The sequence below is a fragment of the Notolepis coatsorum genome (assembly GCF_963971535.1).
Source record: "Notolepis coatsorum genome assembly, chromosome: 1".
Classification (NCBI taxonomy): Eukaryota; Metazoa; Chordata; class Actinopteri; order Aulopiformes; family Paralepididae; genus Notolepis; species Notolepis coatsorum.
Window position 1 is genome coordinate 152,967,363 of NC_140165.1, and position 14,177 is coordinate 152,981,539.

The window sequence follows — 14,177 nt, forward strand, 5'->3', positions numbered from 1 at the left end:
ACGCTCTCCCTAAACCATAGACCTTTTGCAGGGAATATCAGCGCCGATTCTTACTCAGGCTTCTTTTGAATCAGCTGTGATTTAATTATTCTAAGTGGCTGTTTATTTTTGCTAGGTTCCATAGCAACAGAGCACGCCAGGTTACAACAGGAAGTGTGACGCTGGCGGTGGGACAGGGCAGGCGGTTGACTTCATCTGATCAGAGATGGAGATGAGAGGGAAGTTCATAAAACAGCCCTCTGCTCACTGCATCCCACAGCACAGTGTCAACCTTGACAATGCTGCCTCTGGCAGTGTTGTAGTACTCAGGTCCAGGACTCTGACTCAAGTCCGAGTCCTGGACTGATTTTCAGAACTCGTAACTCGACTTGGACTTGAGCACTGATGACTCAGACTTGGACTTGGACTCGAGCATTGACTGCATTCGGACTCGGAAGGTGCAGATGAGGACTCAGACTTGTTAATTGATAAATGAATGATCATTTGGCATAAGATATTGATGGCTAGTGCATTTGTTGTGGACTCTGACTCAGATTAGAGTAATGGGGACTTGACTCAGACTCGACTCAGGCTCTTCTTTTGTGACTTGGACTCGGACTCGAACACTGGGGACTCGAGACTCAACTCGGACTCGAGATTTAGTGACTCGACTACAACACTGGCCTCTGGTATCACCACAGCAGCTCAGCGGGCATCTCCCTGCCAATCTCCCCATACTGGATTCCTTCAGCGGCACCCCTCTAACAGCCTTCCGGCCTGCTGTCAACCCCCTGACTTCTATTCTCACAACATCTCCCTCTCTCCTGTTAGGTTTAGGTGCAAATCTAGGCTTATGGGCGGCAGTGGCTCCGGTGGCTCAGGAGGTAGAGCGGTCGTCTGAAGGGTCCCGGTTCGATCCTGGCTCCTCCCGGCAGTGTTGTTGAGCAAAAGACTGAACCCCTAACTGCTCCCAATGAGCAGGTTTGCACCTTGTATGGTTGCCTCTGCCGTCTGTGCGGTGTGTGTGCGTGTGTGTGTGTGCGTGCGTGCGTGCGTGCGTGCGTGCGTGCGTGTGTGCGTGCGTGCGTGCGTGCGTGCGTGCGTGTGTGTGTGTGTGTGTGTGTGTGTGTGTGTGTGTGTGTGTGTGTGAATGGGTGAACATGAGTGTAATGTGCTTTGGATGAAAGCAGTGCTCTATATAAATGCAGTCCATTTACCATTTATGGGTGTCAGCATTCTGTGACATACAGGGCAGCATAACACAGCTGCTGCTTAGAGGAACGCACGCATGTCCCTCCTCATCAGAGTAGTAAGTGACAGCACTGTGTGTTGCCTTTCAGCCAGTTCAAGAAATATTCTGTCAATATCAATTGTTCTTTATGAGTGTCACCAGATCTCCATTAATCTGTCTGGTGTGAGAGTTAAGCCAGGAGGTGGCTGCCTGGACTAGGTGTCCTTCTCTAGACTGAGTGATTAGACCGGGGGTTGTGGTGCCATTGAGGGAGCATCTTAGGGGACTTTAATTCAAGCATAGCTAAAACACTGCCATTCTCAGCTCCATTGCCTCCGTCGGTGGGGTCGAATCAATAACAGTCTCTCCTGACACATGTATATCACTTCAATCAGGACACAGCCTCAAGAATGACTTCAAAGTCTGTCCCTTTCCTATTCCACTGCACCTGTCACCTGTCATTATGCAAGGAAATACTGCATAAGTGTGCAGTCCAATCATTCTAAATTATTCAGCATAAGATGTGAGAGCTCCACCTGTTTCATTTAGATGAGTTAGCATATGGCTGGAGATGGAAATGGAAAGACCAGAGTACAGTATGTACAGTAATGTTAATGTTAATGTGTAGGTGATCTCTGCTGAAGAGTGGATCTTCACTCCACTGAGCATCTTGTGTAGCGTCAGCCAAGCAGACTTCAGCTAAGTAGCCCCCGAGGACACACACACACACACACACACACACACACACACACACACACACACACACACACACACACACACACACACACACACACACACACACACACACGCAAGCACACACACACACACACACACACACACACACACACACACACACACACACACACACACACACACACACACACACACACACACACACACACACACACACACACACAGACACACACACACACAATTGACCTATATCAAACCACGCCCTCTTTTCTTCATCCTCCAATCACAGCTGTTGCTTTAGGGAAGCAACAGTTACCATTGGAGGGTCAAGAAAAGAGGGCAGGGTCAATTGGACACATTGCATTGACTTCAAAGTACTCTCTACTAAGCCCCTAACCCTAACTTGAGCTGAATCCTAACCTCTACTACATTTACATTTACATTTAGTCATTTAGCAGACGTTTTTATCCAAAGTGACTTACAAGTTCTGTGTATGACAAGTCATCAGGAAGGGCACAACTCTATCAGCTGAGTAACAATGTTCATCAAAGTGTTGCGTGTTACAGTGTAGGTTAGTATATTAGGACAAGTGCATGACAGTAAGGTTAGTTAGGGTTAGATAAAAAAAATATATAAAAAATACTAACCCCCCAAATCAACTGTTCCCTCATTGGAATGATAGTTTTGTCATTTCCTCACCCTAGTGAGTTGCTCCAGCAGCCGGTGGTTCTGCTCAGAGAGCTCGCTGATGGCCTTGGTCTTGTCCCGGCTGGCCTCTCTCAGCTGGGCCTGGCGGCGCTCCAGCTCCCCCTGCAGCTGCTGGACGTCCGTCTCCAGCTCGGCCATGCGGCCCTCCCACTCCCCCTCCCTGCTCTCCAGACGCCTCCGCAGCTCGTGCTTCTCCTGCTCCAGGTGCTGTGTGTGTGTGTGTGTGGGGGGGGAGGGGGGGGGGGGGGGGGGGGGAGTGATTGATTGATTGATTGATTGATTGAAAACTTTATTAACAGATTGCAGAATGGGTACAATACAGTACGGCTCAATACAAACAATTGTTAAGGGGATGCAGACCAGAGAAAAAATACTTTCGTCTTGTTTACATCAGGGTCCCCCCCTTTTATGATGAGGATAGACAGGGCCTGATTGTTATGTCTGTTCATAGCAAGGACCCCCAAATAGATAGCCTATGGCCTATGCATTAGGTTATGGACCCCATTTGATTTTTATTCCAAGGATTCCCCACCTGAAGATTTTTATTCATATTGCGAAACTGTATTGTAGGTAAGGAGATAACAGTGGACAGAGTGAAACCTATGATTTGGAATCATTCTCTCACTGTGTTAACTGCTAGTGAATAAAATAATAGTGAAATTAAACTATTCCTCATTTTGCTTCAGTTCCCTGACTGACAGCGCTGAGCTTAGGATCTTGCTCTCTAGTCTCTAGATGGGGATAAAGAGGCCGATGCACTGCACCACCAGAGGTTGCCAGGGGTTTGGGTGGGGGTTGTTATGATGGCTAAGCCCATGGCCCGAAGACGCTGACATTTGGACGCTTGCTGGTTCATCCCTGCAAAGGCCTGATCTAGCAAGGGAGGATAACAGAGCAAAAACAAAGCTGCAAAACATACTAGGCACAGGTTAGAATGGGAAGACTGGAAGTCACAGCATTAATGATGAGATGGCAGCATACTGCTTCCTGGCATGGTGCTGGATGGAGATCAATGGGCTGAGCAGATGTACAGTAGATACAGTGTTGGCCCTGACATTGCAACTGGGGGATTAGTCTTTGTTTCTCCCCAGGCCATGTGCTGGGCGTGTAGGGAGTTTAAATGCAACAAGAGCAAACACTTACTAACTACAGTTAAAGCTCTAGACCTCTAAGACCCACAACTGAATAATCTATATCTTTCTTACACTTGTCTTGTCTACTGATGTGTGAAGAAGAAAAAACGAATGTAGGACTAGTTCGACATTTAATTACTATTGTCTCTCTACATAGACATAACCGATCTAATAACCCAACAAATATTATGTCTGATCAAGAAATCAGATGAGCGGAAACAGAAAACAGATGAATGTAATGTGTAAGCTATAGGATGTGTTATGATCATCATTTGTTTACATTATGGAGGCCCAAACATAAGGCTATGCCAGATTACTGACATAGGCCTATACATTTTGTGGACAAATCGGAAAGAAGGCCTAGCAGCCTATCCAAAACAGTTTTTACTTTGTTTAAACTAACTTTGGGGATTTTTACCTCTAATTTTTCGTTGAGATCTTTGTTCATTTTTTCATATTGCTTGGTCAGGTCTTGGTTTCTCTCTAGCAGTGCCTTGCCGAGTTTAGCAGCTAAAACCAAGTCATTTTCCTTTTGGCGGAAGAGCGATAACAAGTCTGTATTTTGTCCCATTGCAGGTGCTTCCAGGTCTGACAACTCTTCCTCGTCGTCCCTCTCTGCAGTAAGCATGGCTAATTCCTCTTCTAACGCCATCCCTAGGCCTCCAGAGCCGTTGTGTAGCAGCGAATGACCCTGAAATCCCGTTTCTTGTGCGGTTGTGTTGGCCTGGTCCAGCGCCGGGTGCTCCATGCAGTCGCTGTCCAGCTCAAGTGGTGCTGAAACCACGGCCGATGTGTGCAGGTCGAGGCAGAAAGCTGACATCGCCTCCCGGCAGGGAAAAGCCAACAGATAAGCCGACTGATTTATTCCGGCTGAACCCACCCATATCTGTTCATTGGTATTTCATCCATTGATGCGGCTCCTCGTAATTCCAACCCGATTCCCTAAAAATCACGGCAAACTGTACACCTGACCTGTCTTTCAAATGTCTCCTGACGCCCTCTCGCTCTTATCCACTAAGCTAACCTACCAGACGCCACTCTGAGTCGGAATCCTGCAATCACCGCCTCCTCTGCAGTTGACTGACGACGCTTATTTATAAGAAGAGGCAGCAAATGTTTTGTGCCCGCATTAACCGCCTTGACGAGCTCTCAATGACGGTCGGTCAGTCAGAGTCCATCCCGTCGCGGGGTCCCAGTTCCCCATAATGGTTGGCCTGTTAGCTGTTACACCAGAGGCATTTGTTATCCAAATAGACTACTCAGCAAGGCGCGCGCACGATGTCCCCGAAATGCGCGCCCACCATGTCACTGACGTCAGCTGCAACCTGTTACAAATATTCACCCATTGGTTGAAAATGATAGCGCCATATTTTGGTGTTAATTGCGTTAGGCCTGTGGGGGTGACACTGCAAGGTGTAGGCCTGTTTCTTTCTTGGTATGGAAATGTGAAACAGCAATTAATCTCAAAGTCATACCAGACAAGTATTGGATCAAATAAGCCAAGTATGATAATTCTGCATAGAAATTCTAAGGCTAATATGATTGGTCTCATAAAATGCCCTTGTATGGCCATGATACCTGATTTTGGCTAAAAATAAATGAATGGGCCCCAACATGAAGGCCCACGTGGTACTTCAATGGGGACAGGGTGGAAAGGAACTCAACCTGAGCATGACATAAGAGCAACATGGCCACCATGTGAATGTGGTCCATTAGGTCTACTCATGCTTAGGGTTGGGCATCGTTTGGATTTGAACGATTCCGGTTCCGATTCCGATTCTCCATTTCGATTCCTGTTCTAAACGATTCTCGATTCCGATTCTTTGAGGTGCAGGTCCAGAACCGGAAGTTAGGAACCAGTTCCTATTAGAACCTGTTCTCGGTGCCCAACTCTTTGGCTGAAGCCAATATGTTTACATTGTTCCACTTAATGTAACTGGCTATGATAGACCCCTTTCAGCTATAGAGCCCAGTAGAAGTTGCCCAACATACATACATTCTCACTTTTTCCTACTGAACTTGACAGTTGGGTGACAACATTGATGATAAAATAGCGTTTATGTGTGTGTGTGTGTGTGTGTGTGTGTGTGTGTGTGTGTGTGTGTGTGTGTGTGAGTGTATGTGTGTGTGTGTGTGTGTACCTTCTTTTTTTGTGCGTACCTTGTTTATGTGAAAAATCGGGACAATTTCAAGACTCCATGCAGTACAATCAATCAATTGTTCCTGAAAATCCTCATTTTGTTTGACATTATTAGCTATTGTAGTGTGATGGTTAAGGTTATGGTTATGTTAAGTTTTGGGTTAGAGCTAAGGTTAGGGTTAGGGTTAAGGTTAGTTACAGAATGCATGTAATGTAAGTCTATGTAATGTCCTCACATATTTCACATAAACAAATGTGTGTGTGTGTGTGTGTGTGTGTGTGTGTGTGTGTGTGTGTGTGTGTGTGTGTGTGTGTGTGTGTGTGTGTGTGTGTGTGTGTGTGTGTGTGTGTGTGTGTGTGTGTGTGTGTGTGTGTGTGTGTGTGTGTGTGTGTGTGTGAGTGAAGTGGATGGGGGTGGGGGCAGAGAATGATGATGATGAATGATTACAAAGCGCCTCTTGAGCTGATAAAATAAAGACATAACAGATGTAGGTCACAGCCTGCCAGCCCACAGGACCAGGGGCCATACAGTAGTTAATGGGTGATTTCCTCCAAGCAGATCAAATCCTCACTCCTTTGATAAACCACCAAGCAGCATGGATTGGGCAGATTACACAATCCTTATTAGTGTAATACCATTGTTGTTGCATTAACAGTGAATATAGGAAAATATAGCATCAGAATCTATACACTTCTCAGATCCAAATAATCACATAGGGCCTGATCAGTCAACAATCAACATAGTATTGTATTTAAACGGTGACACTTTTTACAACAACAACAACAACAACAACAACAGCAATAACAACACAACAACAAAACAACATTACCAATGAAAACAAACACACAACCCCTCCATTGTGGACGATTCAAGAGACAATTATTATTATTATTATTATTATTTTTTTATAATCTTTTTCCTCCTTTTTTTCCGTTTTTCTCCCATTCCAATGTTAGTCGTTATGCCAAATCCCAATCCCCTTCCTGGTCGTTGTGCACTCTACCCGCTACCGTCGGTCCGGGAGGGCGGAGACTATCACATGCTTCCTCCGACACATGTGTACCCAGCCCACCGCTTCATTTCACCTGGCAGCGCGGATTCTCACTGGGAGAGTGTAACATGTGGAAGGTCACACACTACCTCTCTTAGATCCTCCCCTTGCTGTGCAGGCGCCCCGACCAAACTGTAGGAGTCGCTGTTTACAATGACCAGGACCCACCCTCGCCGGGTTTCCTACCCTCTAACACGTGAGGTTTTTAAACGTAGCCTATGTGTGCGAAGACGCTCTCTGATTGGCTAGCCGCGTACAGCGAAGACCCTCTCTGATTGGTTTAGCGCCGAAGGGTCTCTTCCGCCTTGTACATATATATTCTCTGCTTCAAAGTGGTTATGCTTTGGCCCTCTTTCGAAGTGGGTTATGCGTAGAGTTAGGGTTAGGGTTAGGGTTAGGGTTAAGGTTAAGGTTAGGGTTAGGGTTAGTGTAACTGAGGGGTACAATTCCCTGACTGTATTACTAGATATGATACTTACTACCACTACCTTTGTACTTAATATTCGGCCACCCAGTACTCGGCATAAATATATTATGATGAACACTGTCACGTAGATGAAACGGATCCAACACAAATGTACGAATTAGAAATAGGTCTTTATTTCTACACAGCGATGGTGTGTAGAGCAAGCACTTAATCAAATCAATCACATTTATGAATGGGAATTAGTATGCACTTTTATGGCAAGAGTATTCGTCGGTATATCAATAGAGAATGTCCAATCTCTGAAGGCGCAGGTGGTACATATACGACCTGGAATAGTTAAGGAATAACAGCAATGATACTTTAATGATTATAGACTGGATACACTAGGGGGGGGTTAATCCGGTCGCTTGTAAGCCGACAGGAGTAGGAAGGGGGGGGGGGTAGAGTCCGGCTGCCTCATCCGGCCAAGGGTATCCCAGGTGAACCCACTGTAGTGCCGTTCAATGCGCCGGCGATCCTTGGACCGCAGATGAAAGCAGATGGACTCTTTGTGGGCCGGCGTCCTCCGGTCCACGGAGGAGAGACGTGAAGCGGCCTCGTCTTGCAGAGCGCCTCCTCACCTTGCGTCCTCTCCAGGGGGGGGGGGGGGGTTCCCAACACACGGCTGTGTCGGGGGTCTTTATCCATGGAATAATCAACGTATACAAAGCATAATCCGTGCCTGGGAAGGCGGGCTGTCGTCGGTAGAATAATCCGGTATACAGGTCCACTCGCTCGTCGGCTCTGGGGCTCTTCGGGTGCAATCTCACATGGGGTCGATCATCCTGGATAAGCAGCCAGTTTTCTGCCCGAAACGATGGGGTGCTGACTACGGTAGTATTCTCACCGTACGAAGCACTATATATTAACAGACTATTATTAGCTTAATAGACTACGTCCAACTCGACGATATAGTGCCAAATATGACTATTCAAATATTAATATACACGATGTCTCAATACCGATGGTAGACCGAACTTGGCCTTACTCCCACACGTGGCGTCGCGGGGAGGCTTTACGTCTGTGACTCTATTGGAGGGTAAGAAACTGGACTGAAAAGGAAGTCCTACTTTAGTAGCGCAGTATATATACGCACCATGAACAAATAGTCCCATTAGTGGTGCGGTAGCCAGATTCCTACGCGGAACTAGGACTTGTTCGTACATGTTGAGCGGTACGTTTGAACTGGGTCTGGGGGGTATGGCAGCCTGGCACCAAGGTCTCGACCAATAGTAGAATGGAGACTATTATGGGATGTTCAGTAGGCTAGAATGGATATTCAATGCATATTGTACAAGGAATATACAAGGGATATCAGGGAATATTAGAGAATATACAAATACAATTAAATATATATATATAAATAAATATATATATTCGGTTTAATCTGGCCCTTCACAACAGCCACCCCCTGATTGGTCCCAGACCTAATCAGTTAAGCAGAGACAGATTAATCGCGTTGTCTATTTACACATAAGGGTTTGCTGTAGGGGTCAGTCAACTTCACAAAGTCATAGGGTTATAGGGTCATGGTCATCATCGATTGTGTCTGGGAGTCGGGGCAGTTCTATGAGCCTCGCCACGGGACGGGTGTAAGTGCGACCCTGGACAAGCACTTCAGCTGCTCGGACCTTGCCGTCGGCACCGGTGATCACTTTGCTTACGCGGCCGGCCGGCCACATAGCTCTGGGCAGTGATTGATCAATAATCATGACGACTGTTCCTTCTGTCAAATTGTCTCTCTCCTTTACCCACTTCTGGCGGGTCTGTAGAGACGGTAGGTAGTGCAGTAGGAAACTGCTCCAAAACTTGTCGGCTAATACTTGGCTGTACCTCCACATTCGTCGGCCGTTCGCTTCTTCAGGCCGGTACATTGTCTGGGGTAACGCGGGATCTAGCCGCCCCATCAGGAGTGTGTTGGGGGTAACTGGGTCGATATCCGCCACATCACTGGAGACATATCCGAGGGGCTTCGAGTTAAGTACTCCCTCAATCTCCGTGAGGACTGTCATTAGGACTTCTTCCGCCACAGTCTGGGCCTCAAGTACTGCGTACAGGGCTGTCTTTATGGAGCGCACTTCTCGTTCCCAAGTGCCACCGAAGTGGGGTGCGTTTGGGGGGTTGAATTGGAAATCAACCTGTGCTGGAGCGAGGTGGGTCTTAAGTTCTGGGCCCATAGCTTGGAAGCTCTCTCTCAGCTCTCTTTCGCCGCCTTTGAAGTTTGTCCCATGATCGGACAATAGGGTAGACGGTCTTCCTTTCCGTGATGTGAATCTACGGAAGGCCATAAGGAACGAGTCTCTCTGGGCTCGCTGCAGTAGAAGCAATTCTGCTTCCTCGTAGTTAGCTGCTGACATATCAGCGGGGGACTTGCACTCCGGGTGGTACCGCAGGAATGTTCTTTGTTGTGCACTCTCTATGGACGTGCAATCGTCTATGTTAGGGTCGGTGGAGGCTACGGTGCTCAATCCACAGAACACAGACCTCCTATTTTCCACCTCCTCTGGACTTGCCTCCCTCGGGATAGGCATGGGCCACTGTCCTTCCGGGAGTCCTAGGAATGCGGGGCCGTCACTGTAAGCATTGTGACGGGTGAGGTCATCCAGGGGCATCCCCCGGGTGATGACGTCAGCTGGGTTCTGTTTTGTATCAACGTAGCGCCACTCTGTTTCTCCGGTTAACTCTTCGGTTAAGTCTTGAATCTCGGTGACTCTGACTCCCACGAAGACTTTGTACTTGCATGAGTCCGATTTGATCCAGGCGAGTACTGTCGTGGAATCTGACCACAGGATTGTTCTAGACACCGGTATGGTGAGCTCACGTTGGATGAGCGTGGCTAGGTGCGCTCCGGCTAGGGCTGCGCAGAGCTCTAGACGTGGGATAGATTGTTGCTTGCGTGGGGCTATTCTCGAGCGGGCGAGGACAAATGCTGTGTAGATCTCTCCCCCCTTTTCTTGGGCCCGCAAGTAGGCTACTGATCCGTATGCGACCTCTGAGGCGTCACTGAAGACGTGTAAGTCCATTTTACATGTCTCTGGCCTCACCGTGGGTGGGAAGTAGCTTCGGCGCATATTAACGCCTGGGAGTGAGTGGAGCTCCATCTCCCACTCTCTCCAGGTGGATGCAAGGTGTGCGGGAATGGGGTCGTCCCAGCCCTGGTCCTTGTCCCACAATGCTCGTACAATCATTTTTGCCCTGGTGGTGTACGGTAGAATACATCCTAGCGGGTCGTATTGTCGGGCGAGTGTTGTGTACACACTCCGTCTGGTGGTCGGCGCCGCCGCCGGCCTTCCCTGCTCCGTAGTCAGGGGCTTGTGTCTGTAGTGAAGCGAATCTGTTTTGAATCGCCACACCAATCCCAGGGTCATCTCCTGGGCTTCTCCCGGGATTGTAGCCATCCAGGTCTCGCTGCTGGCTGCCTTGTCCTCGGAGGAGAGGCTGCGCAGTACTTGCGGATCGCTGCTGGCCCACTGCCTGAGATCAAAGCCGCCTTTGATCAATGAGGCGCAGAGTTTAATCAGGAGAGCCTCGGCTTCTTCCTGGGTTGAAAGGCTTTGTAGACAGTTGTCTACGTAGAAGCTGTTCTTTACGCTGTGTCGGACCTCTTCGTCCACTGCTGGGTCCTCTGCTACATGTTTCTGTAGTGCAAATGTAGCACAGCAGGGGCTGCACGTCGTTCCGAAGGGGAGGACTTCCCATTGGTGGATGGCTGGGTGCTCATCTCCTGGCTTCTCTCTCCATAGGAACCGTAACAGGGGCTTGTCCTCCTCTACTAATCTCACCTGCAGGAACATTCCTTTAATGTCCCCGCTGATGGCCACCTTTTCCTGGCGGAAGCGGAGTAGAACGCCGAGTAGGGAGGGGCCGAGTGTGGGACCGGGCAGTAACTCTTTATTCAGATTTTGGGATCCGATCTGGTAGCTGCAGTTAAATACTATGCAGTCTTTACCGTTGTGATGGACCTTGTGGTGAGGCACGTACCACGATTCAGTGGTCTGGTCAGCCTCTTTAATGTCCATCTTTGTGACGTGTCCCGCTGTGATGAGCTTCTCAATCTCAGCGCGGTATACACTCTCTTGGGCGGGGTTCTTGGCTAAGCGCCGCTCCGTGTTCAGCAGGTACCGTTCTGTGGCGTCTGTCTTGGCGTGGAAAGTAGGCATTCCTTCTCGCCGCAGGAGTGGCGTGGCGTATCTCAACACGCCGTTGACCGGGACTCTCTTGGTCCCTGTCTCGAGGAGGTGAATGGCGTAAATGTCATCTTTAGAGCGAATGTCTTTCTTTCCGTTCTTAAAGGGCATTTGTTCCAAGGTCCATAATCGCTCTACGTGTTGCAGGAGTGCGGTTTCTCCCTCTGTGACTCGGGAGTGGAGACATCTAGTGGCTGTACTTCGGTTGAGAGATTTGGCGAGCGGGCCTTGGAGAGTCCATCCCAAACGGGTCTCGACTGCTGCAGGACAGCCTCGGGGTCCGGTATGAACCCGGTCTATCGGGACAATGAGGTCTGCATGGTCGGAGCCTATCAACAGGGTCGGCATAGCATTGCCTATGAGCGGGATCGGTAACTTGCGCAGATGTGCATATTTCTCCATCAGCTTGGCGACGGGGTATGTGTACCGCGACAGTCCTATTTCTTGGCTGGTGAAAGCGTCTGTAATCTGGTACCGTCGCTCAGGCTGGCCGCTTGCTGCGATAGAGAATGAGACATTCTCGCCCTTTATCGTCTTCAAATCTCGTCTTATTGTCCGAATTGTCATTTGGGTTTCGCTTCCCCGCAGCCCTAGCTGGGCCGCAGCGGAGGCGAGCAGAAGGGTCTTCTCTGACCCGTCATCGAGGACGGCGTAAGTGTCCAGGACTTTATTCTGGTAGCTTAGTGTCACACGCACTACTTTTAGGAGTACTCGGGCTCCACTGCTGCTGGCGGGATCGATGTACATGACGCTCGCTTTGCTGCTGGATGGTGCGGGTGAAGGGCGCCGTCTGTTACTGTCGTGAAGTATGTCCAGATGGGCTCCATCGCACTTGGTGCACCCTTTCTTTAAGCGGCATTCGGCTGCCATGTGTGAGCGCGCACAGCGAAAACAGCGCTTGTTGGACTTTATCCATTGACTTGCTTCCTCCGCGTTCAGCTTGGGGAAGGAGTCACATTGCGCTAGCCAGTGTTCTTTCTCACAGTAGGGGCACACTATCTTCCACTTCTCCGTTCTGGAGGGGGTACTGTGGCTCCTGCTGCTCGGTACTGACTCCGATTGGTGCATCACAGTCACCGATCTTCTTCCATCATTTAGTCGTCTGGTTCCTTCTCTGGAGCCAGGGGTGCTCCGTCCGAATGTATCTAGCCGTAGGCTGCTGACTTCTCTCGCCAGGAAGTCTGCTAGATCGAGGAGGTTCGGTTCGGGGCCATTCGGGTCTCGGTGGTCTCTCTGCCGCCTAAAACGCTCCTGTCGAGCGGGCGGCAGCTTCTCCAAGATCCTTTCCACATTTGAGTTGGCGTAAAGTTCATGCCTCCCCTTCTCTCTCTGCGCTCCCAACATCCCTACCAGGGACTGCACTCTGATGGACAGGTCGTCCAGTGCTCGATTGTCTATTGCTGGGGGTAAGCGGTCGATGTGTCGGATCTCCTGGATCACGTAATCCCATATGCGCCCATACCTCTGGTCCAATGCTACCAGCGCTGCTGTGTATGGGGTGGTGGAAGTCGCGTAGGCGAGCGCTATATTATGTGCGCGGGGTACCTTTAAGTGCTTCAGTAGGATGGCGTATTTGTGGCGTTCATCCAATACATCCACCAACATGGTCTCCAGACACATGCGGAGTTCTGTATACTGGGCCCGGTTCTCTTGGGTGAAGTCGGGTACCATAGGCGTGCCAATGTATGACGCTGACTGTGGATACATCGGCGAGCGTTGGGGGAGAGGCCTCCTAGGCGAGTCTCCTCCCGCTCCTTGGTATGGGCTGGTACCGGCAGTGTACCATGGCCCGCTTGTCCAGGTGCTGTTCCTCGGTGCGGGTCGTGCGTCGTGCTCACCCGGGTATAGAGTCGGGGGTCTGTAGCGCAGCTCCGCGGGAGTATAGCCTGGGCTGTACCGGACCTCCTGGTCCGGTAGAGTACTGTGCTGTCGTCGGGCGTGATTTTCCTCCTCTTCCTCTTCGTCTTCAGTTAGGTCATCCAGTGCTTGTAGTCTCTGGTTTAGCCTCTCCACAGGATATGCTGCTCCTTCCCGGTTGCTAGGTCTCGCTTGGACCGGTGGGGGGAGGTGGTCTGTGGGGGGTATAGACCTCGTCTGTTGGTCAAGTTCAGGGTTGTTTACTCGGCTAGGGGATGCCGCCCTGGAGGTGTGTCTAGACGAGTTCCTGGAGCCTCTGGCGGAGGGAGAGGGTGTTGTCCGTCTGATCAGCTGTTCTATTAGTTGCGCTTGCTGTCTGTCGCGCTCTGCGTCCCGTAGAGCACCAGCAGCTGCTCGCTGGCTGTCTGCTCGGTCTCGGGCCACATTCTCTTCCCTCTGAATGCGTCTTTTTTCTAGACGTATATGCTCTTCTTCGCTCCGCTGCTGGATCTGCAGTCGGTCGCGTTCAGCAGCGGCGTTCAGGCTGATGAGGAAGGCCTGCTGTAGGGTCCTCTCTGCCTCGCTGGGAGAAGGCGGTTGTATAGGGGAGCCTTCCCTCGGGGTACTCCTTGCGGAGCCTTGGAGCTCTATCTCCACGGTGCTCTCCCCGTCTTCTTCCGTGCCGAGTTCTCTCTCGGTAGCGTTGTATTCCTCCCGGGACTCATCGGGGA

The 14,177-nt window shown here is 49.8% G+C and overlaps 1 protein-coding gene across 1 annotated transcript in view; it reads right to left on the reverse strand.

Annotated features, from left to right (window-relative positions):
• Positions 1-4,564, reverse strand: part of bicdl1 (BICD family like cargo adaptor 1) — a gene marked incomplete at its 5' end in the record, with an annotated part of 37,452 nt that extends 32,888 nt beyond the window's left edge. Inside the window, 2 exon segments of the mRNA XM_084324205.1 lie at positions 2,603-2,818; positions 4,163-4,564. Of these exon segments, the coding sequence (XP_084180331.1) occupies positions 2,603-2,818; positions 4,163-4,564 (618 nt within the window).
• Positions 4,565-14,177: the final 9,613 nt, after the last annotated feature.